At 51.3% G+C, this 24,355-nt stretch overlaps 7 protein-coding genes across 7 annotated transcripts; 3 read left to right on the plus strand and 4 right to left on the minus strand.

Moving 5' to 3' along the window:
- Window positions 1–260: 260 nt before the first annotated feature.
- Window positions 261–1,685, minus strand: COCSADRAFT_306647 (uncharacterized protein). Its single transcript, XM_007700459.1, has 4 exons — window positions 1,357–1,685; window positions 626–1,294; window positions 444–521; window positions 261–364 (listed from the first exon to the last, which is right to left on the minus strand). The coding sequence occupies exons 1-2, from the start codon at window positions 1,562–1,564 to the stop codon at window positions 636–638; spliced, it is 867 nt and encodes a 288-aa protein (XP_007698649.1). The 5' UTR covers window positions 1,565–1,685; the 3' UTR covers window positions 261–364; window positions 444–521; window positions 626–635.
- Window positions 1,686–6,134: 4,449 nt separating this feature from the next.
- Window positions 6,135–9,402, minus strand: COCSADRAFT_189317 (uncharacterized protein). Its single transcript, XM_007700460.1, has 3 exons — window positions 9,205–9,402; window positions 8,592–9,146; window positions 6,135–8,543 (listed from the first exon to the last, which is right to left on the minus strand). The coding sequence occupies exons 1-3, from the start codon at window positions 9,283–9,285 to the stop codon at window positions 6,195–6,197; spliced, it is 2,985 nt and encodes a 994-aa protein (XP_007698650.1). The 5' UTR covers window positions 9,286–9,402; the 3' UTR covers window positions 6,135–6,194.
- A 563-nt stretch (window positions 9,403–9,965) lies between these two features.
- Window positions 9,966–13,423, minus strand: COCSADRAFT_306692 (uncharacterized protein). The gene is made up of 3 exons (XM_007700461.1): window positions 12,949–13,423; window positions 11,422–12,896; window positions 9,966–11,373 (listed from the first exon to the last, which is right to left on the minus strand). The coding sequence occupies exons 1-3, from the start codon at window positions 13,210–13,212 to the stop codon at window positions 10,041–10,043; spliced, it is 3,072 nt and encodes a 1,023-aa protein (XP_007698651.1). The 5' UTR covers window positions 13,213–13,423; the 3' UTR covers window positions 9,966–10,040.
- Window positions 13,424–13,635: 212 nt separating this feature from the next.
- Window positions 13,636–14,767, minus strand: COCSADRAFT_159170 (uncharacterized protein; the record flags this gene model as incomplete). Its single annotated transcript, XM_007700462.1, has 3 exons — window positions 13,636–13,857; window positions 13,917–14,681; window positions 14,735–14,767. 3 exons carry the CDS (start codon window positions 14,765–14,767, stop codon window positions 13,636–13,638), a joined length of 1,020 nt encoding a protein of 339 aa, XP_007698652.1.
- Window positions 14,768–16,582: 1,815 nt separating this feature from the next.
- Window positions 16,583–18,076, plus strand: COCSADRAFT_180281 (uncharacterized protein; the record flags this gene model as incomplete). The annotated part of the gene is made up of 2 exons (XM_007700463.1): window positions 16,583–17,028; window positions 17,094–18,076. 2 exons carry the CDS (start codon window positions 16,583–16,585, stop codon window positions 17,980–17,982), a joined length of 1,335 nt encoding a protein of 444 aa, XP_007698653.1. The 3' UTR covers window positions 17,983–18,076.
- Window positions 18,077–19,506: 1,430 nt separating this feature from the next.
- Window positions 19,507–20,426, plus strand: COCSADRAFT_170011 (uncharacterized protein; the record flags this gene model as incomplete). The annotated part of the gene is made up of 4 exons (XM_007700464.1): window positions 19,507–19,570; window positions 19,628–19,662; window positions 19,716–19,942; window positions 20,003–20,426. 4 exons carry the CDS (start codon window positions 19,507–19,509, stop codon window positions 20,424–20,426), a joined length of 750 nt encoding a protein of 249 aa, XP_007698654.1.
- A 2,523-nt stretch (window positions 20,427–22,949) lies between these two features.
- COCSADRAFT_35572 (uncharacterized protein) lies at window positions 22,950–24,038 on the plus strand. Its single transcript, XM_007700157.1, has 2 exons — window positions 22,950–23,631; window positions 23,712–24,038. The coding sequence occupies exons 1-2, from the start codon at window positions 23,024–23,026 to the stop codon at window positions 23,956–23,958; spliced, it is 855 nt and encodes a 284-aa protein (XP_007698347.1). The 5' UTR covers window positions 22,950–23,023; the 3' UTR covers window positions 23,959–24,038.
- Window positions 24,039–24,355: the final 317 nt, after the last annotated feature.

Raw genomic sequence — 24,355 nt, forward strand, 5'->3', positions numbered from 1 at the left:
ATCATCACCGCTCTCAATTCTCAAGCGACAGGGGAAAAACAAGATGTTGGGGAGTATGTAAAAGAGTAGATGCGAGTATATCTGCGCTGCTGATGCGGTAGCGGCGATGGGGTAGTATCCGTCTTTCCCTTCTATGCGTACTAGTTACATTGAGTTAAGAAAAATCGCAAAGTATGATGCGTATAAAAAGGAAAAAAAGGTAAAGAGCAAAAGAAAAACGGATTTCCCGTGTCCCAGGAGCAAGTAGTGTTGTGGACAGTGCGGACTCCGCAATTGGATCGAGAGATCGAGATAAAGGAAATATAAAGATTATGGAGATGGTTTTGCGGGACGCTTAGGCGGAGCGCTTGGCGTGGACGGAGCCCTGTTGGTTGATGAGTCAGTATGATGTTGTATGAATAATAATAGTAATAGTGAGAGGCAGAAAAAAAGAGCAAACATACTCGCATGTTAGGCAAGTTTACAGAGACGCGAATGTCGGCTTTGTAGGCGCCGGTGGCGGGCTTGGTCTCAGGTTTTTGCTGAGAAGGAATGTCAGGAACATGTTTTGTGCTTATGCTGGGCGGGATAAGAGAGAGAAGACAAAAGGGTGAAGAAGAGAAGTTTGTCTCACAGGCAAACGAACATGCAGTTGTTTATGGACATACCTCGGAGGCGTTGGCGGCAGGGGCAGCGGGCTTGGTGGCGTTGGCGGTGCCAGAGGCGGCGCCGACCTGGAGCATGTTGTCCTGGCCAAGGGTGTTCTGGATGAAGCGGGAGTTGAACTTGACAATCTTCTTGATGGCGGTGTAGTCGGCGACGCTGACGGCAAGGGGCTGCTTGACAATCATGAAGGTGACGCCCTCAGCGCAAGGAGGGGTGGTGAGGGAACCGGAGTAGGTGAGGACGTCAGACCTCGCAATGGTGGAGATGACGTCGCTGTAGTTGATTCCGCCCTTGATCATGGTGGTGCTGCCGGGGGTGGCGATCTTGGAGAGGGAAGAAGAGAGGGAGGAGATGATCGAAGAGGACCTGCCGGCGGAGACTTCGAACATGAGGGCAACAACGGCCAGCTTGGTGTTGTCGGCGACACCCTGGTGCACCATGTGGAGCTCGAGAGGGTAGTGCTCGCCGAGGACGTGGTGCTCGGATGGGGTGTGCATGTGGAATTGGACAAGCTGGAACGAGTCGTTGCCGATTGTGGTGGTGCCGTTGGTTACGACCTCAATGGTCGTGCCCAAGTTCTCGAAGAGGACCTGATCGACCTTGGGGACAGAGATCTGGGGCTTGTAGGCAGCCTTGGCAATGGTGGCATCTGGGGGTGGAGTATTAGTAAGAGTCGTCTTGGAGCTGATGTCAGCGTAGTGTGGGACTTACCAATGTCGATGGGAGACTGGTTTTTGCCGGTCTTGCAGGCCTCGTTCTCGGGAGCGAGAGAAGCCCAGTTGAAGGGACCGTTGGTAGGACCATAACCAAATTTGGCAACCTCAGCGCCCTCAGCACCCTCAGCACGCTTGAACATGGAGAGGCCGTGAAGGCAGGTTGCCGAAGCAGTGGTAGCGAAGATGACGGTCTTGAAAAGCATAGTGAATGTGGTTGTGTGTTGTGTGAGTAAGTGTAATACTAAGTATAGATTGATGTGTTGTAGAAGGCTGATGAGTAAAAGAAAAGAGTGATCGACTGTGTATGATGAAGTTTGTTTTATGCTGGACAAAAGATGGGGATTGCAAGTTGTTTAAGTACAAGTACACAAGAGTCTACGACATCTGGTGAACAATTTAGTGCTGACGATCTAGGCGCGCACGCCCCCTGTCCGGGTAGGAACGATAGCCTACGCAAGGGACTCGGGCGTTACAGGAACATCCTGTCAAAGGCGTGTGACGAATCGAGAATGGGCCAGTGAAGAATAAGCCCGTGAAGCAAGCGAGGTCCAGGTCAAAAAGCTTGTCAACAGTGTGCCTGGTTCCTAAGGAGGAGTTGCCGCAGATCAAACGGGCTAACAGTGTGTCAGTCTCACAAAAAACATCTGATTTTAAGGATTAGGGGTATGCTGGACATGCGTTTCCAGGCACCAAATGCCAGTTCTGCGTTTTGCCTTGGATGCAAGCCACACACACACAGCTCCGTTCACGCCCGGCGTATGCTGATCTGTAACGCATCCTTCGATACGGGGTTTTCCAGCCAAGAAAGCTCCTCAAGGGCCAAGTCTGATAACAAGAGGCAATATTCTAGTACGCTTTCGCAGCATATCTGCCACCCGGCAGCTATGAGGGTGAAATCTCCGAGACAGGTAAGTGCCAAGTCGACGACTTGTGTCTAGTACGTAGCCGCATGCGCTCCAAGAGGCCAAGTCTTGCGACAGTTGCTTAGGGGGCTTGTCGAAGGCTGTGTTTGAGACGGTGACGCCAGCCACAGGTGGCAGGTAGCCGACAAGGGAATCTTGCGAAGAAGGCTTGGCCGCCCATGGCGACTAACGAGTAGTAGTGTGTAGGACGGTGAGATCACTGCACAGCCGTTTGTCCCGGCGGCGGGACTCCGTGCTGATGGCAGAACCGAATCGGAACCACAGGAGGACCTCTTTTTTTTTTTGTGGTCATCAGTCTTTCTCCGCAATAACGCGCAAACTGCCGTCATGCCCTCTGTCTGCCTCGTGCACACTCCACTTCAGAATAAAATATGCCCATGACAAGCTCCGGCCTAGTCTTGTCCCATTGGCATCCTCCTGGGCCTGAAACCCATAGTCGCCTTGACCCTTCAAACAGCTTGGCGAGAAAAGGGTTCATCTCCCACTAGGAATCAGGCTACAAAGACTCCAGATTTAGGCTACTTTGCTTGGCTCCCACGTTTTGTCCGCGCATGCATCGCATCGTGGTGGCTTACCCCAAACACCCAAAACCCATAGCCAGGGGGCTAGCCTGGCTATCCTTCCACCCCGTCGCCGCCGCCATGGTTAGGAACGTCGCCGAGCGGCAGTAAGGCCGAATGGGACATGTGCGCCCAAGGCCGACAGATCGCTCATCCCTAATCACCCTTTCCCGTCCAATCCCATCGTCCCAACCCGCGCCGTTATAGACAAGGGCCCAATTTACTGCGGAGAAACCTGGAGACAAAGGATTCGTTACAGCGGAGCGCTGCGCGGCTTGGTAATGTGGGTTATGAACTGATGATTGCCAGTAAACAGGTCATTTTCTATCTACCGACCTATCTCCTGTTCTCTTTAGAATCCAGCCACAGCGCTTGGCTGCCATGGTGCAAGTGTCAACCTCCGCTGCCAAGCAGCGCATACATGTACTAAAAGGTATTAGGCCCCACGGCTGAGAGGGCGTGGCAGGTGTTGGCTACTAGCTCACAAGCACAAAATAACGGTGGTAAGTAAGGTGCCCGGATCCTACCGACTGACACCCGCCGCACTGCGCGGACCAGCGACGCCGTTCGCGCCACCATCGAGTAGCGAAAACTATCGGGCGCTACGCACAGTCGTCCGATGAGCCGGGCGCATGGCGAGACTCGAAAAAGGGAGGAGAAGAGTTCCTTCAATGCCAGTGGCATTCTTCTCTCTGGCGTCTTTGACAAATAGCGCCATGGTCGAGTGAAGTAGCGTTCCCCTAGCAAGCTCGGTTGACTTGAATCAAATATAGTGCATAGCAATTTGCCCGTCTGTCTCTCTGCGGTGTAAGTAAGTAAGAAAATATAGGCGCAATTCGCATACGAGACATGTCAACGCAACACCAGAGGAAGCCATAGGAGCTAAAGAACGGTCCGACAAGTCAAGGCGATGATGCGACGACGCGACGACGACGACCAGACGCCTCCACATTTGCAGTCAGCACTCTCTTCGAGTCATTCTGCTCAAGAAACAGGCGAATCCATTGGCCCGTGGCTGCTAGATGGTTTCTCTACCTCTTCTATGCGTCAATGCCGGTCCGTGTTTCGAAACAATTAATACCTCTTGTCCAACCAGACCACGTCCAATGCCATCTTCTGCTCTTGGCTTGGCCACCAAATCAATATAAACCTTCTTGGTCCCTTTGGCTTTGCTCTTAGTCGCTGGCCTTCGCTTTGCTCCAAAGCTTTAACACTAAGACGGCATACAAATTGCGCACACTCTCTCTCGGTCTTGGACTCGGACCCTAGGCATTAACCAACCGTCCCTCTCGTACCCGTTTCTTGAGTTTGTTTACTGTACCTTGATTACGCCAAGTGGCAATCTCTAGGATTACTTGGACGTTTCCAGTGCCCTGTTCGTTCCCTTATCCTGCTGACCGCTTGGCCTGTTCCCTCAGATTACCGTATCTCTCTCTCACCGTCTTCCCCCATCTCCGCCCAGCAAACCGATCGTCCCGCCCCGCCGTTTATTACAAAAATAACCACTCTTATTCCACCCAATCAATCACTCTCAACAGATCTCCAATTTGTGTAAACATCGTTCGATAATGACGTTTGTGTTATCCACAATCGCAGATCATACAAACGGTTCGCGTTCCGTTCCAAGTAAAAACAATGAATGAGAACATTCAAGAAGATGAAAAGTACCCGCCCAACCCCAACCCACTCGTCTACATACTACACTCCAATTTCCATCGCATTACAGCCACTGTACCAAGCCCCTCCGTTTCCCTCCGTTTTACATACCGTACACACCACTATACAAACATACCGACGCACTGGCCCCCCGTCCCCTCCCAAACAAATACCAAGCCCTCCAATGCGTTTTCGTATTCGGTCTTACTCCCACCAAGTCTTGGTACAGCATTGGCAAAAAAGCCCACCAAGCACAAGCATCGCATTTGCGAATCCTTCACTATTCCGCTTTTATTCGCACAACTTAGCGTCTCGTCCCGGGCTTGTTGTTTCTATGCACATGACTAGACTCAGCTAAAGCAAGCTTTGCTTGTAAAGCAAAACTAACACCAGAACATCGTGATTTGGTAAGCCAAGTACACCAGAACATCGCGGACTTCCAATGCAAAGCCACTAGAACATCGCTCGTCGCCCGCATTAGCTACGCGATGCGGAAGGTCCCAAGCAGCTGGTCTTCCATATTTCCAAGCGACCGGTTGTTTTTAGGCACTTCAGCTGTGTACATACCCAAGTGCATGGTTTACATTGACCTAGTATCCTCCACACGGCACATTTTTCACCTCTTCTCTATCCGCCCCATGTCTCACGATACTCTCAATCCTTGGCACACATGTCCACACAGTCCGCCACATTCGCAACACCTACTAAATTCATTGCGCGTCGCCTCAAACTATATTTCCCACCGGCACCACCGAAGCAAGACAAGACAAGACACACGATGACCGGCAATAGGGCAAAGCAAGACAAAAAAAACCCCCAGCCATCGGACTACGGACAATTGTCTAACCCCGCCTACTACGTTTTTTGTCCGTATAAATGTGGCGGAAGAGCTTATACGACGAAGACTTTGCTGACGCTGGTGACGTTGATTGCTTACTCGACCTAGGCATCTGACAATTTCTTACACGCGCAAGCAAGCAAGACAGAGTTTCTGCGTATAAGACCCTATTTCAGCACAGCGACAGGTGCTGACAGAGATCGATTTGTTCGTAGGTATGCTGGAAAAGTTACCGAGTGTGTTGCATAAGCCTTTTTTCTTCTTCTTTTTTTCAGGGATATAGGCTTTCAGGCGCACGTGGGATATACCCCCTCTAAGCCCTAAAGAAAGAATGGACGGCGAGGTGAGAAAGGTAAAGCAAGGCAAGGAAACGGACTGACCATCCATGGCGCCTCGTTCCGTTGCCCCAACCTCCTCCCTCCTTCTCCTGCTCGGTGTCCGTCTGACGCTCGGCGACACTTACACATGGAATTTGGCGGAAAGCTGATAGGTTTGTGTGTGTGTTGATCTTACCCGTGATAATGTGATATGTGATGCCCAGCTACCTACAAGCGACATGTACCGTATATCTCCAAGTCACTATACGAGCCTTCCAAGTAATTAAAAAACGTGGCATTGCTCTAAGCCACCCCCCATGTACATATATCTTGCTTAGCCACATGCACACACGCACTTGGCAGTATGTGCATTTCCAAGACAGGATAAACAGGCCTACTTGCCATAGTAATAGTAGTGTACTTGTTCAGGGGAGATTCCGAGAAATTAACAAGAAAACTAGGTCGCCGCTCGATGCGAGCCGCGAATTTCGGTATTACTAACTAGTAAATAATGCTTCTAATTATATGTACAAAAAAAACTATCCTTTGTGTCTAAAGCGCTCATAACTAGTATCTTCATGCGCAGCAGCAGTACCAAAACCATGATGACCTGGGGCGTTGTTGCTGTGTCTGCTCTCAGTGCCAACAAGAGGCTGACGGCTGTGCACACTATGCAGCATTGCGTCAGTGTGCAACGGCGTTACCGGCGACATGTCAGCATCGTCGCTCATATCTTCATAGTCATAGCCCTCTTCTACCGGCCGCGGTGGCCGCTGGTAGCCCTTGGCATACGACATCCCCTGCTCGAGATCACCGCCATCACCAAGACGCGTGCGACTTGATGCCGGCGATGCGGATGCAGAACCCCGATGCCGACCATAAGGGCCCATTTCCGTGAATGTGGTAAATGTGGAGGGGGTACCCGGTCGCGAGGCGTCTTCGGGCCTTCCATACAGCTCGCCATCGCCACCAAATGCATCCCGGAACTCTGCGCGCTTCTTGAAGTTTTCAAAGTCGAGCTCGGATTCTGCCACGATTTCTACGTGGGGGATATCGGCATTGGCGGTCTGTTTGCCTGGCTCCTGCGAGTCCATCTCTGTCATAACAAAATCACCAAAGTGCTCATAACCAGGTGTAGCGGGCATGGCGCGGTCGATCGAGCGACGTTGCGCTGTATCAAAGATGTCGCGGCCTGTGCTGGAGCGATTGCTATATACTTCTTTGAGTAAGTGCTGTGATTTAGCGTGCACCATGGGTGTCAGTAGCTTCTTGTAAAGCGCCGGATGGCCAAATCGAGTCAAGAGTCTGTTTGTCTTTCTTTGCTTGCGATCGTCAGTGGCATGTGCGGCTTCGGCATCCGAGAAGGGCCGCGTAGAGTAATACGATAGCTTTTCATCAAAAGATCGCTTGCAATACCACTTAAAGCCAAGTAGGAGAAATGGAAGAGGCACCATGGCGAAGAGCATGTTGCCAGTGCCCATCTGAAGAGAGTTAAGATCGATCGATCCTATCCCGTTGGCGCCAACCACCAAGGCGATCACGGCATTAGCAAGAGCTACGGCGACGAGCGTGCGGTTGACAAGAAGACGCCAGAATCTGCCCCCAGACTCGGTCTTGGTAATGAAGACGTATTGAAGTAGGTACTTCTTGAATACGCAGTCCATGGCTAGGTAAAATGCCGTAACTGGAAATATGACCGGTTGAAGTGGGCCCATGCACAGTCCGACGGTAGTTACAAAGAGATAGTTGTTGTAGTAGTCGGCATAGCGAAATGGCTGCGGTGCACTAAGCTCGATGAGTTCTCGTGGGGTTGGCGAGAAGCACTTGCGCTGGATCCAGCTCCAGAGTAACACCCATGCTTGTGAAAGATCGATCGCTGCACCGAGATTGCGTTGCATCTGCCAAGTAAGCCAAAATGTGGACACATTACACAGCCCCGACATGATCTTCGTAAATAGGTGGTTATCTCGTATAGCCTCCCATACCCCTTGGTCTTTAGCTGCGATGACTGCCGCCACAAAGCGCCAAGTTGACCCGAAGACTGAGAAAACGAGGAGGTTGTTGAAAACGAAAAACGAGTATAACCGGGCCGTTACATGGCGTTCTCTGGATGTTTTTGAGACATCGCCAGAGTGCGTGAACAGGCGACGAAAGACTACGGGAACTCCCATGTACATGAGAGTTTGTACCAGCGGTGCCAGAATACCTTGAGCGATGGCCCAACTTGTCGGGTGAGCAGAGAGGTTTGCCTGAAAAGTAGGCCAAACCAGTCCAAGATGTGAAAAGTCGGATAAGAAAATCGATGTGAGCATGTTGGGTATAATAAAGGCGACGGTAAATAGTACAATCCACAGACCATCCCAAAACGCGCGTATCGTTCGGGTTCTTCGTGACATGGCAAGATTTTGCCAGAGTAAATCGTGTGGTTTTGGTGCAAGATAGACGTCGCATCCTTCAGGGCCTTTCTTCCTGGCAGCAAAAGCGACCGCGTGGGCGTCTTCGATGTGTTCGTAGGACGCGAATCCATAAGGCATGGGATTACGCATATCCACAGTTTCTCTCACTTCCTTGATTGTTGTCTCCAATCTTGCGATGCGCTCAGTAAGATAATCGATTGCGTCCACTTCGCCCTTGCCATAAATCCCCTGGTCATCTTTCGCTGGTTTACAAGTCGGTCGTCTCGCGGGTAGTCTGTTCGGGTTGGATAGGTATTTGGCCAGATGTTTCTCAAGGTTGCGAACCGTCTGGTCATGGTCTTCGATCAATTTTGGTAAATCCTTTACGTTACGGCCTATGACTGCCCGGGGAACGCTATCAATCGGTTTTGCTTGTTTGATGAGCTTGATAAGTCCAGCGTCGGTTCGATATGATTGTGGAATGTGTGTGAGCTTTTGCAAGTCAGCACAAATATGATTACCAATTTGTGTCATACGTACCAAAAGTGTCCTGGCGTGCAAACTAGACTTGTATTCTTGGGTGTTGAAGTATGCACGCCGGAGCTTCAGAACAGCACTATAGTTCCTCCATAGAAAGAAGCACACGGTGCCCTGGATCATGTATGCGAAAGCAACGTATGCCCAAAATTTCCTTCCGAAGATATATTGTGGTGTAAATTTCATCAATGTCGAAATCGAACTCCACTGCTTGTAGAAAGGCGATCCTCCAACGATGTTGACGGGGATCAGGATCAGACAGCCCACAACGGTCAATATGAAGAATATATTTCGAATCATGCGCATAAACCTAAGGAAGATGACAGCGTCGAGCCCGATTTTATCCACTAGATCTTGTTCTCGGACGTTCCGGACGGCAGACAACCAACTTAATGGCTTGTTGCTCAGCGGCAACGGCCGGTGTTTCTCATCTGCATGTTTGGCCCGCGGGGCATATACTCTCGAGTTGTGCGGTCGGAGGAAGCAGAACGTGAGGACTAGCAGGCCTGATACTGCAAAGGAATATACGATGGCGGCGTAGATGGAGGTCTCTTGAACCTGTAGTGGGGTGAGTATGGGGCTTGCGACATCGCGTATGTGCTGGCTAGATACTTACCTGAGACTGAAAAGGATCTGAGACCAGATCTAAGAACCTATCAAGACTGCTTTCTGCGTTTTGGCGTCTTTCCGCGACCATAGTTGGACCCTCCTCCTAAGCGAGTGTACGAAGTTGGGTACCCTGGAAGCAAGCTGCGGTGGGGGATATATGTGCGGCATGTATGTATAGTAGTATTTACAACGGTCGAGGCGGCGAAGAAAAGATAGGAGCCTTGCTGGCAAAAGGGCACTCTCCACTAAAGAGCCTCACATACGAGGAACGCGTCACTCGTGACAATCGTGCCGTGCTTGTTGGGTTAGATGCATCGTGCTAGAACTATCTTTCGGCCCATCGCACGTCATTGCCGCGGCCTAGTGTGGGGCTCCAGACACTGGACCATGAGTCGCCCCAGAAAAACCCTTTTTCTCCAGCGAGTTTGCATCATTGCGGGTGGTGTAAAAGGAGTCTGGAACTGCTATGAGGCCCTAAAAATAAACACATGGTTAAGTGCTTGCATCATGGGACCCAATCCTGTCTGACGCCTTTGCAGCCATCCCGAAGCAGCAACATTTACATGTCGCAGCTTTGCCAATCACACTACATCTGCCACGGCCCATGTGCACTTCAATAATACCATGCATTTATGTGTATCACAAGATAAGGTCATTTGATTCGACTCAAGACTTGTGCTGTCCTACTCTATGACTCCAGAAATGCAATTAATAAATTCCAAGATTCGGCAAAGAGAGCGAGGGCACATGCTTATGGCAAATGAAAAAAAAAGCACACGCCCTACAATTTTGTGTAACCCCCCCTTAAGGAATAATCATCGAAGTTTTCACAAATTCACCACCCTAATCATATCCTGGGTCACCACTTGGTGCTGGCGTTGCAACATCCCAACCACCTGGTGTAGGTGCGGTAGTAGCACCGTATCTGCCACCAGAGCTATCTCCTGGTGTCGGCGCAGAGTAGTTGCCCGGCGTAGGAGCGTCCATTGGTGGGCCGCCCGGTGTAGGTGCAGAGTATGCACCATATCCGCCAGGTGTAGGAGCGGCATACGCACCTGGAGTAGGGGCGTTGTACGCTCCAGGCGTAGGAGCAGACAGACCTCCCGACTTCGAAGCGGCGTTGCCAGGTGATCCACCCCATGCGGGTGTTCGCCCTCCCGAACTGAAACCACCATATGATGTACGGTTGCCGTCGTTGCCACCATACGCCGTTCCTCCACCATACGATGTCGCACCGCCATATGCAGTTGCGCCACCGTATGCCGTTCGGGAGCCATCACCACCACCATAGGCAGTTCGGGAGCCATCACCTCCACCATAGGCTGTGCGTCCGCCATCTCCACCCCATCCAGGTGTTCGCCCACCAGCGCCTCCGCTACCTCCCCAGCCTGGTGTGCGGCCACCAGCTCCCCCGCTGCCACTACCACCCCAGCCAGGTGTACGGCCACCACCAGAGGTGCCCCATCCAGGAGTTCGCCCGCCAGATGCACCACCACCACCGCCGCCATAGCTTGACTGTCCACCCGAGTACCCGCCGCGCGAACGGTTGGGGAACTTGCCACCAATGTCCATGCTGGCACCAGTAATGGGATCTTTGACTGTGAGAAGTTCCTTCTTTACCGACACCTGCTTGTTCTTGGTATGCAATTCGATGCGCGCTTCGTCGTTCATGGTATCTTTGACAATTCCGAGAAGACCCTTGTAAGCGCCCTTACGAATCGTCACAGTCTTTCCAATCAGCTTGTCACGGCCGAAGGAAGCTCGTGGTGGTGGCATGGCATTCGCGTTCCCGTTTGCGCCTGCATTAAGGGCAGGATTGATACCGCTGAGATCAGGACCTTGCGCTTGAGCACGACCGCTCTTTGCCGCCATGGTGACAACGTTGTTGCTGCGGACCACAAAGATACCCTGGTTCTCGACAAGCTCACGGTTTCGGACAAAGAGTGTACCCCTGTGAATGTATAGAACCTTTCCTTGTCGTCCTTCTCCGCCATGCTCCTTGACGTCGTCCTCATGTCTAATTTCAGATCCGTCGCGATCCGTCGCTACTGCGTGTTTGTTTCGGCCGACAATCTGTGAGACTTGGGTGTGGAGGAGTGTGCGAACATCGCCTTGTTGATCGACGATTCGCAGAACTTCGCGGTCGACGCGAACAACGCAACCAATGGTGGAGGCACTATCGTATATTAGCTGGATATCCTGCCAATCTCAGGTCACAACTTACTCAATCTGTACAAAGTCGTAGAGGTCAAAGTTAGAGTCGGCGCCAACGTTTGCCGAGTCCGCAGCACGCTTCAGGTCCTTGCTAAAGACGGTGATTTCCTGCTGCGTCGAGTCGCAAAGCAGCGTGATCTTGTCGTCCTTGATTCTTGTGACGAGACCGACCTCATCGACATATTTGCTTCCACCAATGACCTTGACGTGGTCACCATCGCGGAACAGCTTTCGCAGTGTCTTGACAGGAGCATCAATCCTTCTGCCCCTCAGCTCGCCCTCGCTCACTCGCAGCGTGACAATGTCGCCTGTTACAGTAACAGTCGTACCGCGAATGCCCTTTTGTTCACCAGTGTAGATCTCGACATTATCGCCGGCGGCAAAAGCAGATCCGGAGTCGGCAGCCTTTTGCGCAGCCTGGACAGCCAGGAGATCCATGGTCTCTGTGCCATCAGCGTTCTGAACCGAGAAGAACTGCAGTTCCTCCATCTTGGGGTTAACTTTCTCGGTGCTGACCCAGTTGACCTTGACTTCCTTAATGAGGAAACCATTCTGGTAGTCTTCGCCTTTGTATGTGTATGCCCTTTGGTTGCCTGATCCAGTCATGCTGAGATGCTTCATGTGTCGCTTCTTCGCCTCGGCTTCATTGAACAGTTTCGCAGGCGGGCGCTCGGTTTGTCGTCCGAAGAAACCTCGCTTGCGCTTGTTGTCTCCAGCAGCATTTGCGTCGTCGTTGAGGCCATAATCGAGACGTGGGACGAGTTGTACGACACAGTCGAGGCCGTTGGTCGAGACTTCGACGACCTTTGCAAGATCGCCCTTGTATGTGGGTGGCCGTAGCATGCGCACGAACTTCCCGACTTCCAATGGCGCACGCTTCTTCTTTCGGAGAAGATCAGGACGCTCCTTCGGGGGGATCGAGAACTGGCCAGAGCCCATGAAGACATTCTGGATACCCTCAATAAGCTCTACCACAGCCTGCTTCGAGTCGGCTTCAACGTAGAGGAATCCAGACTGTGGACCTGTAGGACCCCGTTCGAAGGCCGAGTAGACCTGCACAGGCTGGCCGGTGCGAATCTTGTCGTCAAGGCGCTTTTGGATCGCCATGATGATCTCACGTTCCTTTCCAGGACGGCACTTGCAACCCCAAATGGACGGATCGTCAACTGTAGGCAGCGCCAAAGGTACAGCGCCTGCACCACCACGACGGGCGCTCTGCATTTCCCTTCGCCTGTACTTTTCGTCGAACTCCTTTGCGATTTCTTCAACGTCCCTTTGAGCGTTGACCTCACGGCGCATGTCGAGCTCGCGGTGGTGGCGGTCGTCGAGGTCGGCGCCCGTGGGCTCGAGGAGGTCATCGGGATGCACTTCATCGACACCTTCGTCGTCGCCCTCTTCCTCTTCCTCTTCGTCCTCGTCGACTTCGGCTTCGACATCAATGAACATGTTGCGCTTCGCCTTCTTTCTCCGTTTAGCAGGTCGGGCCTGGGAAAGATTAGCTGTTAGAACTTCGGGGGTATTGCTTCGTAAGACGTACGACAACATCTTCGTCGTCCTCGTCTTCTTCGTCCTCATCGTCATCCTCGTCGTCGTCATCATCATCGTCGACGTCTATGCCACCACCCTCTTCATCTTCGTCGTCGTTGCCTGTCATGTTGATCCCATCGCCTTCATCATCGTCATCTTCAGCGGCGGGTCTGCGCGAGGCGTTACCGCGCGGAGCGACGTCATCCTCGTCAATTTCGGGCGCGGGGTTGAAGTCCTCTTCCTCGTCCTCTGGGTCGCTTCCGTAGGACGCCATGGTGGTGGGAAAATGTGAAGTGATGGATGAGCGTCTGTACGGGGGTTGTCGCAAAGCTCAGCAATGCAGCCGCGGTGATTAGGCAGACGTAGAGGCGGTGCCGCTGGCTGATTAAGCTGTGGTGTCAGCGCACTATGGGCGAAGTAGAGGAGAAGAGAAGGAAAAAAGAGAGAAGACGGCGAGCGTCGATGGCAATGGGCTTTGTTTGAGACTTGGAAACTCGGAGGAGGTGCGCCCAGAGAAACCGCGCTATGCTGGCGCGCCGCAAGGGGCCGTGCGCACAGCCTTCAGCTCCATCCCCAACGCGTTTGCTTGGCGCTTTTGATACGCCCCAAGGGAGGGCAAAAGTGTGACCGCTATCCGCTCACTATGCCAGTCAAATACGACTCTTGAAACACCCCACTGGAATGGTATGAGAGATGGTTACAACCTCGCCTTGTCATCGTGCTCACATACTCTCACCACTGCTCTCCCCCAAGCCCTGTGTGCCCTCACATCCTCCAGCGCCCTACCAACTGCTTCCAAACCATGATAGTTCTCTTTGTAAACTACCGGTTTTATACTTCCTGCATCAACTAAGCGCACGAAGCCATCCCATACATCCTTTGTCCTCTGTGGATCCCGTCGCCCGTCTTCGCCAAATCGCTATACATTGTGAGCAAATGTAACAAACCAAGGGATGTATAAATAGGCGAATGACTTACATAGCCATACACCGCTATTGACTTGAGAAGGATGCGATTTGCACGGATGTTCTCAATGTTTCCGTTCCTTGCTGCAAACCCCACAATCACCAGACGGCCGCGGTACTTCAGACATTTGACTCCACTCTCCACAGCGCCAATGCCATCGTACACTACATCTACGCCCTCTCCGTCTTTTGTTAGTTGCTTGACACGGTCTTCCCACTTCTCATCGTGGTAGTCAACAACAGCATCCGCACCAATACTTCTGGCCATGGCAGCTTTCTCTTCGTCACCAACCACAGCAATAACCTTTGCGCCAATAGCTTTTGCAATCTGTACCGCCATGACCCCGAGACCCCCACTCGCACCCAACACGAGTACAGTCTCCCCAGCTTTGACTTTGCAAACGTCAAGCAATGCGCCGTAGCTTACTGCTCCGCTACTACCCACCGCACATGCCTCGGCATTCGTCCATTGCTCCGGTACACGGCGTATCGCTCCTTCAGAGGCCCAGATTTCTTCAGCATAAGCACCTAGCCCGCCTCCAAATACGCGGGCACCAGGCTTGAAAGATGATTCTGAAGGACTGGATATGACAATACCCGAGAATTCGGTGCCCAGCACAAATGGAGGCTTAACATGACGTCGGTTATTCTGATGTAGACCTTGGGCATAAAGAAGATCGACATGCGTTACCGCTGAATGCGTGGTCTTTATGTGGATTTTCTCTGAGTGTTTACGTTCTGGACTGGGAATGGAGCAAGGCCTGAGGCCTGCAATGTTCTACACACCATATGTTAGACCGAAAGCATGTCGTATTTCCATCAGCAACTAACTGTAACAAACTTTTCAACATGAATGGCCTTCATCATAGGTGAAACCCTGATGCCAAAGAAGCTCTACTTGGACCTATGTTAGTTGACAACTCTTTATTACGGAAGAATACACTACGTGCACAATGTGACTGCCAGATATGTCGCGGGAGATCGACGCGAGTGGGGTGCGCGAAGTTGCCGAGGTTTGTTTACTCGCAGCAACAACTTGGTGAGCATACAATCAACCTATTACTAACATACACATATTAGCGAGGCAAATAGATGCTCGAGATGGTGAATTGATTGAACTGTTCCTCGACCCATCATGTTGGGAATTTCTCCAAAACAACTACAGAAGCTACAAAAATGCGACAGCAGGCCAGTCCTACCACCTCTACGCCACGCCAGCTATTGCGCATTGTTCAGTGTAAGCATACATATGTATGGATGTAGGCACTCAGCCTCAATACTACACAAGGATACGAGGTTGTAACCCGCGGAGGCGAATGTTTGCGCTCACCTCCATGTCTTCCATTCATCACCCGGAAAAGGCAACGTCAACTAATGATGACATTATCTGTTCAGGGGCGAGGAATATTTGATTAGTATTCAAGTTTTGGTTATTCCTGCCCAAGGTTCTAGAACTATAATCTTTCTCATCAAGGGGCTGGCCTTTTCCACGGCATCTCCTATTCCCATGTCGATCAACAGTCCGCGTCTACGGAGATATTTTCAACATCATTCAAAAGCCACCAGCGTTACTGATCAACATCTATTTACTTCCAACAAACCATTAGGCATGCCGCCAAGACCGGCAGGTAATTTCATAGATGTAGAAAAACGTTCGTTACGAACGTTCACTGATCGGTATTTGCCGGATATCTAAGGGGCGATGACGTTTAGCGGGAGGATATTTGCTTTGGACGGCAAGCTAGACACATTCTGCCAGGGCATTCCAGATTTCAGGCTCCGGTAACTGATCGGCATTCGACTGACGAATAGAAAGGCTATGATCAACAGAAGCAGACAACAATTGGTCCTCATATCGTAGTCGTTGCTGCTATTTTGATGTTGTACCCAACCCCGGCCACTACCACAACCACACATCCTAGTACGATCAACGACAATTCCAAATCGAAATACTAATACAGTACCGAATGAGCATCACATGTAAACCTAATGGCGTATGGTTGCGATTTGCTCAGTGTAGACGTATGGGACAATGGCCCTGTTTCTCTCGCAGTCAGGACGTTCGGCATTGATGCACGTTGCAGGAGAACAGTGTACCTGCATACGATAATTGTCGCCACAAGAAGGGTCCATCTCATTTGAGATGGAGTTGGCACTCTACTGGTAGCGGCTTAGTTCTACGGCCCCGATCAAGCCGATGGTACCACGGACCTCCCATGTCGGATTCAGGAACGCCAGCCTTGCGATCGAGTTTTCATTTTACTTTGCGATATCATTAAATGGGATACTACTTTACCACTACATGAGGTAAGATCTAGGTGAGCATGTAGAATGCTTCTCGGGGTAGTCTAGTAGGAGCATACAGCTCATCATCGGCCGCATGGCATGGACCCGGATCGACAATCCTCCCGGGACTAGAGTACTGCATAGTAAATGAGCATTGGGATGGGCGAATGTAGCGCCCAATGATCTTGTCGATCAACGGCGGGACAGTGCAGCTAGTTGAAAGCCATTGTTTCCAGTATGAATGATGTAGCCATACCCACGCATTAAAAGGAGGACTAAAAGCAGTATTTGAAAAACCTCGAGGCTAAGGACTACTTGTACCTCGTGTATTCCAAGGGTTTTTGGAGCATCTACTCTACAGTCAACAAATAGTAATCTCTAATCGTCGCAGAGATGATTTCTATCAAGATGATGCTGCTTCTCACCTTTGTTGGCCTTGCGACAGCCCGGAACTGCACCAACATCATCATCGAGACTCCCATCGTCTCCCGACAAGGCAAGTTTCGAGAGGTTCCGCTTGAGAGCAACGTGGAAGTGGGCGAATTTGCAACTCGACTCGCCAAGTTCCAGAGCAACTACAGTGTAGAGTTGCTTGAGGGATATCAGACTTTGGAAAAGACCTTCAATATATCCGCTCAGTACTGCGAGCCCGATAGCGGAAGCAGTGATACGATTCAGTTATTGACTCATGGTGTTGGGTTCGACAAGACATACTGGGACTTGGAGTATGGCAGCTACAACTACAGCTATGTCAACATGGCTCTAGACGCAGGATACAGCACACTTGCCATTGACCGTCTCGGCATCGGAAATTCGTCTCATGGAGACCCCTTCAACGAGTAAGCAACATCCAGCAGCAGTGCATGTACAATCAACGAACTAACCTGCGTCCACCCCCCCCCAGAATCCAAGCCCAAGCCGAACTCGAAGCCCTTAACTCCCTCACACTCCAACTCCGCAACGGCACAATCTGCGCCATCGGCCGCCCCTTCCAAAAAGTCATCCATGTCGGCCACTCCTTCGGCTCCATCCTCTCATACTGGCTCTCCTCCAAATACCCCTCAAACACCGACGGCCTCATCCTCACCGGCTTTTCCGTCTCCTCCCAATTTCTCCCTTACATAATCGCTGGTTGGAACCTGCACAGCGCACGCCTCAACCAACCCTTCCGCTTCGGCAACGCTTCAAACACTGGTATTCGGAAACTCGCGACGCAGTACTCGCTAGCCTCCAACCTCGCCTCCGGTTTCCAGAAGATACTCAAACTGGTTGGTGTAAATCTCGCGGACAACGCCGTACGGAACATACTCTCGACAACCGAATTCTCCAACTTTCTAACCGGGTACAATGAGGCAGCAGTGCAATCGCTCAACTACCCTTCGGGCTACATGACACACTCCAGCCTCACCGCCCTCCAATACGGCTTCCTGCACCCATCCAACTACGACATCAACCTCGCACTACACGGCGAAGCAACTAAACAAGCCGTGACAGCCGGCGAGCTACTCACAATCGGTAGCGCACCCGCCTCCTCTTCATTTACAGGCCCGGTATTAGTTATCACAGGGGAAATGGACGTGCCGTTTTGCGGCGGCAATTGCTATGGCAAGATTCCAGGAATGGAGTTTGAGAATATGGTACAAGCGGTTGATCTGGTGTTTCCGGGGAAAGAAGAGGGGGTTACGGTGTGTGTGCAGCCCGAGACGGGGCATGGGCTTAATTTTCATTACAATGCTACGGGTGGGTATGGAGTTATGCTGGATTTTTTGGCGAGTAATGGGTTGGCTGCGTGAAGGGGGGAGGGGAGGAGTTGCTCTTTACAGTTCTTGTTTCTTTTCGGTATGCTCGATTTTGAATTGTTTTTTCTTTTCTTTTTTTAACTTTCGATGAGAGAGCGGTTGATCACGCTCGATTGTATATTATTCAGTATTCGAAAATGAACTTAGATTTTGTTTCTTCATTCAAAGTTCTGGGTTGTGCGGAAAAAGGTGATCTTGCGGTGAGGTTTGGCTGGGTAGTAGTACGTAACTATAGTACTAGTTGCTTACTCATATCCCTCGCGACTCATTGTCCCGCGAAATTCAATGCCACCTTCCGCTTTTTTGCTTTTGATAATTTGCTTGGCTAAGTCCCATCTGTGTAGGACTGGAAGCCTGAAATGGAGCCGGAAGGAGGGGATGCGGAATTAGGGTACATGGTGCTCCTGGTTGCTGGCTGCGGTTAATGGAAGTTGCAGTGGTTGTAGTAATTGATAACCGTATCTTACTCACTGAAAAGAGTGCTGACAACTCGGTAGTATACATCAGACAAGTAGCAGTAGTAAATACCATGTGGCATCGTAAATCCCATCTCTTCTTACAACCGCAAAGTCCTCTGCAGCATCCCCCTACACCCCCTCGCCCCCTTCACTACCTCACACCCCGCACACCCACGCTCCCCTACTATCAATACCCCAATCCAGCACAAGCGCCCATGACGTATCCCCACCCATACAACCACCCGTCCCTAATCTCCATCATAATTCCGAAATCCTAATTTCCAATCCCTGACAAAAGACCAGAAGAAAATCCCTCCGCGCAATCTTTTGCATGCCAAACATGCATACATACACCCGCACCCAATCACGCGCGAGGCCACAAGTGACAAAACGCTGATGAATAACCACAGCGCTGCTTACAACGCTGCAGAAAAAGTGGGGTCTGCCTAAGCGAATGCTCGCGAAGCTCCGCTATCCGGGACTAAGAGAACATGGAATCTTTGCAGATAGTATTGAAATGTTAGCATTACACAACGCCTGTGCTTGATTAGCAAAGAGTTACTCAGATCCGTGCACCACGTGGCGAGTATCCGTCTCCGTTGTCGTGGTCGTGATTGTCGGAGATATCGGTGCTGGAAGGGACGACGGGTGGGGTGCATTTTTTTTCGCGTGCCTTGTTAGATGTGACTATGCTGGGCATAGAGCGAAGGGGCTTAAGCCAATAGGGAGAAGAGCTAGGGTGGCCAAGGTGGTTTGTCATGGCTTGAATATGCGATGTTGTATGCAGAGAGGGCGATGTGCTATGGCTTGGCGATGCGGATGTTTCCATTGTGGTTGCGATTGCGAGTGGGCTAGTGGAAGGAAGATGGATGTGCAGTGGGCGGGGCGATTAGGGGAGGATGCAAGATGGAAGGAGGGAGATGGGAGATACAGGGGGATTGGGAAAAAGTATAAAGATGGGGGTTGTGGTGCTGGAAAGTAACCACCATCCACAGCTTCGAGATTGAGGATAGCAGCACTGCAGAGCAAACACTTGACTACCGTTCAACTACCTTTCAAGATGAAGTTCTTCACCAACTTGGCTCTTGCGGCTTTGACGCTCGCCCAGACTGTTGTTAGCGATGGTATGGAGACCTGGGAGTAACGATGGATATCCGTTCAAGTCACTGACAAAAACCCAGCTGTTCCATGGGAGCGTATCGACAAGAACAACTCTGTACGTCCCTTCTTCCCTTATACTCCCAGGATATCCTCACTGACTTCCTGTAGCTCCTCCTCATTCTCGACCTGCAGGTCGGTCTGTACGGCGTCGCCCGCGACTGGGATGCCACTCTGTACAAGCAAAACATCCTCGCCCACGCCGAGATCGGCAAGCTCTTCAACCTGCCCGTCATCATGAGCACGTCCGCGGATACTGGTCCCAACGGTCCCCTGCCCAAGGAGATGCTTGAGATGCATCCCAATGCACCTCTTATCCGCCGCCAGGGTGAGGTCAAGTAAGTTTACCTGGAAAGCGTTAAAGAGAAAGACAAAGTCGTCTAACATATGCCACTCAGCGCCTGGGACAACCCGGAATTCCAAGCCGCCATCAAGGCCACGGGCAAGAAGCAAATCATCGTTGCCGGCATCACCACCGACGTGTGCACTGCATTCCTTGCGCTCTCCCTGCGCGCCGAGGGCTACTCCGTCTTTGCCAATATCGAGGCCTCGGGTACCTACTCTGAGCTCGTTCGCGACACTGCCAACTCGCGCATGGAGAAGGCGGGCGTGCAGCTTGTGTCCATGTTTGCCATTGTCTGCGACCTGATGCGTGATTGGCGTGCTACTCCTGGTGCCAAGGAGGTTCTGCCTTTCTTGGACAGGTACCTCCCTGTCTACGGTATGCTGGCTAGGCACCACGCTGCGGCTGTTGAGAACGGCACTATTCAGCCTGGTGAGTTGGACACGATTACTGGATCCAACGGTACTATTCTTCTCTAAGTGGATCGTGTAAGGAGGAAAGTTGAGGATGCGAGTGTGTGGTGATGGATGGTTTTGGAGGGTTTGAAATGAGGGGGTAGAGATGGAAGGAGACGGGTAGAAAGTAATGGATGATAAAAAAAGGGATATTGCATTCAAGTATAATAGATAAAAATCTGACTGTTGTTTCTTACCTGGTCGACTTTGTATAATCAAGTCTTTGGTTTATTCTTACCCAGAAGCATGGACTAATGCTAGTTGCAGCTACCAGAGTACCTGTGTAGTTGACCACAATATGCTAGTATTGTCGCACCCCGCTATCTTTCCGTCTCTTCTTCCACAGGGTCGTACTGTGAACAGATACTTTGAGTCCGAATGAATCATTTCCAAGACAAATGCACGAACTCGAGATTACGTCCAGACAAGATACCGATGGTGCCACCAACTTCGGATAAATGAAGGCAGCCGCCTTTGGAAACTTTGTCATTGATGTGGGACGCAGAAAATATCGATTTCCAAATGAAAGGCAGAATTAAGGCTTGCTGCATCGCCAAGACGATAGATTGAACAGGGAGGAGGCCCCGGCGGCAGGATAAGAGAGCAGATTGACAGTACCTTGGCGGAAGGAGCGACTTGGCAGACTTGCTTGCAACGACTCGCTATGTACCTTTGCGAGGTGGATATTATACTTTTGCGATCCACGCGCTGAACCAAACATCAAGACGACGTCTGTTTCGAGAACAAGCGCGCCAAGCTCTGGGCACAAGTGAAGGCTGGCAAGGTCAGCGTGGACAGCGCAAGCAGGATTCTTGACTATTAATGAGATTTCCAGGACAAAATGGTGCCACTTTGTGACGAATGCATACAGAGCTGAAACCGTACATGGTTCACGGGCCGTGCTACATACATCAAGCTTTGCATGGCAGAGTCTTAGCATAGGAGATCTTGTTTCGGTATGGGAAAAGGTGAATTGTCATAGGTCGCAGCGTTTCGGCATCCGGGCAAGAAGGAAGAGTATGACAAAAAAAAAAGTAAGGTACGAACACGGGTTTGCAGGAGGATGGATGGCAATGACTCGGGGACGGTTTGGTACCCCGTTCTTTTTGCCCCATCATGCGATGGTGAGGATATACGCGCACAGCGAGGCGAGGAGTGGAGACATACGCCCCGCGTGGTTATAATCTTCTGTTGACATGCGCAAAAAGGGTAGGTGACCGGGGGTTTTCTTCTTTCTTGTGTACAGTTATGAGAAGGCTAGAAGAGCTCCACGAAGGTCCAGAACCTCTGAGTAGCACAACACGTGTGTGCAGGCAAAGTATTAATAGGCCTGGCTGAGTCGCTGGGCTAGGTCTGTATACGGTAAGCACGGGCCGGACCTGCGTCGAGGGCGCACCCGGTCTAGCCTCTGGGTGATGAAGGAAGGGCAGAGATGGGTTGCAAAAGGCAGAAAAGCAATCACAGGCGTGTGCTAAGTCGGAAAAGGGTATCGCCTGCGTGTCTGTGTGAGCGAGAAACGTTTCGCCATCCGTGGAGGGAAGCGAGAAAATCCCCCTGGAACACACGGTGCCATATCGCGACGGAGGGGCCTGCCGCCTGTCCGCACACGCCTAGGGAACTCTGTTGAGGCCGACGAGGAAGGGCGAGCGAGATACTAGGAGGTGGACGAGAGAGCGAGAGAGATGGAGAGGACTGGAGAGGGCTGACAAAGTTGGCATGGCGCGCGAGGTACAGTAAAGTAACGTGCGGGCTGCGTATAGCCTAGCGCGGCGGTGGTATTTTGGTGGCCAGTGGCCAGCCAGGCCTGCAGTGCATATTCCACCGCCCATCTCAGTAATCTCAGCCGGCTGGGCTTCACTGTCGCCAGTCTGAAATCGTCCAAGCCTTGTTATAAAAAACCGCACCAAGCATCCCATACGAGACCTAGCCCGGCTGGTCGGTGACTCCGATGCTCTGGCGCTGACTGCCTGTCTCTCGAAACGGTATCGTCTTGTGGTGTGGGCGTAGCTGATACACAACGCGGCCGGCTCGCCATTTCACTCCATCCCATGGCGCTATGGGGTGAGAGTGAGTGACATGTGGAGAATAAGAGAGAAAGGCAAGAATCCCATATATCCCTGGCTTGCTGGCCCACCTGTCGCATGTCTCTCTGTCTTGCTCTCTCTCGCCTTCTTCGTCTCTGCCTCGACACTTTGTCATCACACTAACCTTCCATTCGTCCTATTCATCTCATCTCATCTTCCCCGCATACGACTAGGTGCTTATACACGCATACGCCCGTTGGCAATTTCACTTGCCAAGTCCGCCACGTCCTTTTTCTTTTTGGTCCCCTTCCTGTAGCTGCGCATATCCAGCCTTATCTGGGGATCCTCGTACAGGCGGGGCTTCCGTCTGGATCCGCAGCGACGCAACACTCTCTCCACAGTCTAGGCCTGCCTGCGCGTCGTACTCGCGTATATCTTATCGTACAAGTGCACAGCGTAAGTCTCGACGATCAACTAGCTGGTTTTTTTTTAATTTCTCCATCCATATGTAACTAACCCTTTCGCCCCAGTAAACCAAACATCTGCGTCTATTTCCTCCGAATTCCCTACTAGTTGGAATTCACCACAACCACCATCATGCTCTCCAACACCCTCCTCACAACCCTTCTCCTGTTCTCAGCGCAAACAACAACCATTCTCGCCCTTCCAACAAAAACCCACTGCCAATGTAAAATCGTGCCAAACATCCCATCATCAACCTCAACCACCTCCTCACCATACGCCATCGACTCGCCCTCAGCAGCCCATTGGGCCCCTGCCTCTCCCTCCGAAGACGAGTCCGCCTCACCTTCCCCCAGTCCCTTGGCCAGTAGCACAATCTGCACAACCCTCGCCTCGCAACTCTCGCAATTTCAACACACAAACCCAGACCTCTACGCCTTGTACCTCCAACGCGCCCCCACACGCTCCATTGATGATTCAGTCGCCGAAAACCCAATCCCCACTTCAGTCCTCCTAAGCGCAACCTCTTCCTCCGATGCCTCCTCCGATGCCTCCTCCGATGCCTCCGATGCAAGCGGCAATGGGTTGAAAATCGTATGCTACGAAGATGAAACCGCAGCAGATGCCTCGACTCCCCTACGCGACATCCAATCCTCACCCTTGACACTACTCGTCCTCCAACTCATCGTCGTCCTCTCCATCGTCGCGTGCATCGCTGAAGGCCTGCACATGCTCAAGAACCTGTACGTTCCTCTTTGTCTCCTCCTATTTAAAAAAAACACTCCCCCCAAAACAACAATGTTTTCTAACAATAGAAAAATAGTATCTCTCCACCCCCCAAACCAGAACATAGCCTCCGTCTCGTAGGCGCGGAAAAACGCCTTCTCGCTATCCCATCTACCCCTTATCACAACGCTGCAGACGCAATGGCGAGTCCTGGTGCCGAAAAGAAACTCCGCGCGTACTATGAGGCGCCCCGCTATTTCGTTGCCCAAGGGGGGAATGGACGGAGAGAGTTTATCGCGTATGATGATGATAGTGATGATGAGATTAATCGCCCTGTTTTATAGATGCGATCGTTTTTTTCTCTTTTGTATGCAAATAAAGCCGTGATTTGGCGATTCTCTATATAGTAATGAAGTAATGAACATTTATTTTCGTGTATGTGGTTGGTGGGGAAGGGGGGGGCTTCAAGAGAGTGATTGTGGTGATATTTTTCGTATTTTTCCATTATATATATGTGTAATGTTGTTGTACTGCGTACTTACCTACACCACAGTGCGGGAAAAAAAAAGGTATGGAGCTAGACTTGTCATGAGACTAGCGTACATCTTCCCTTTTGAGGGAGAAAAAGAGAAAGGACGTTGAAGAAGGGAAAAAAAGGGGAAGAAGGGGCGGGGTTATCGAAGAAAGAAACAACAACGCCCTCTACTCTATCGAAAAAGGGAAGGAAAAGTCTATCTACAC

Source organism: Bipolaris sorokiniana (genome assembly GCF_000338995.1).
Source record: "Bipolaris sorokiniana ND90Pr unplaced genomic scaffold COCSAscaffold_5, whole genome shotgun sequence".
NCBI lineage: Eukaryota > Fungi > Ascomycota > Dothideomycetes > Pleosporales > Pleosporaceae > Bipolaris > Bipolaris sorokiniana.

Coding starts and splice junctions, on each gene's coding strand:
- COCSADRAFT_306647 (XM_007700459.1), bottom strand. CDS start 1,564: ATGCTTTTCAAGACCGTCATCTTCGCTACCACTGCTTCGGCAACCTGC. Junction 1,295..1,356: donor CCAGTCTCCCATCGACATTG/GTAAGTCCCACA, acceptor CTCCACCCCCAG/ATGCCACCATTGCCAAGGCT.
- COCSADRAFT_189317 (XM_007700460.1), bottom strand. CDS start 9,285: ATGGTCGCGGAAAGACGCCAAAACGCAGAAAGCAGTCTTGATAGGTTC. Junction 9,147..9,204: donor CAGATCCTTTTCAGTCTCAG/GTAAGTATCTAG, acceptor ACCCCACTACAG/GTTCAAGAGACCTCCATCTA. Junction 8,544..8,591: donor TGCACGCCAGGACACTTTTG/GTACGTATGACA, acceptor GACTTGCAAAAG/CTCACACACATTCCACAATC.
- COCSADRAFT_306692 (XM_007700461.1), bottom strand. CDS start 13,212: ATGGCGTCCTACGGAAGCGACCCAGAGGACGAGGAAGAGGACTTCAAC. Junction 12,897..12,948: donor AGGACGACGAAGATGTTGTC/GTACGTCTTACG, acceptor AATCTTTCCCAG/GCCCGACCTGCTAAACGGAG. Junction 11,374..11,421: donor TACGACTTTGTACAGATTGA/GTAAGTTGTGAC, acceptor AATATACGATAG/TGCCTCCACCATTGGTTGCG.
- COCSADRAFT_35572 (XM_007700157.1), top strand. CDS start 23,024: ATGCTCTCCAACACCCTCCTCACAACCCTTCTCCTGTTCTCAGCGCAA. Junction 23,632..23,711: donor CTGCACATGCTCAAGAACCT/GTACGTTCCTCT, acceptor ATAGAAAAATAG/TATCTCTCCACCCCCCAAAC.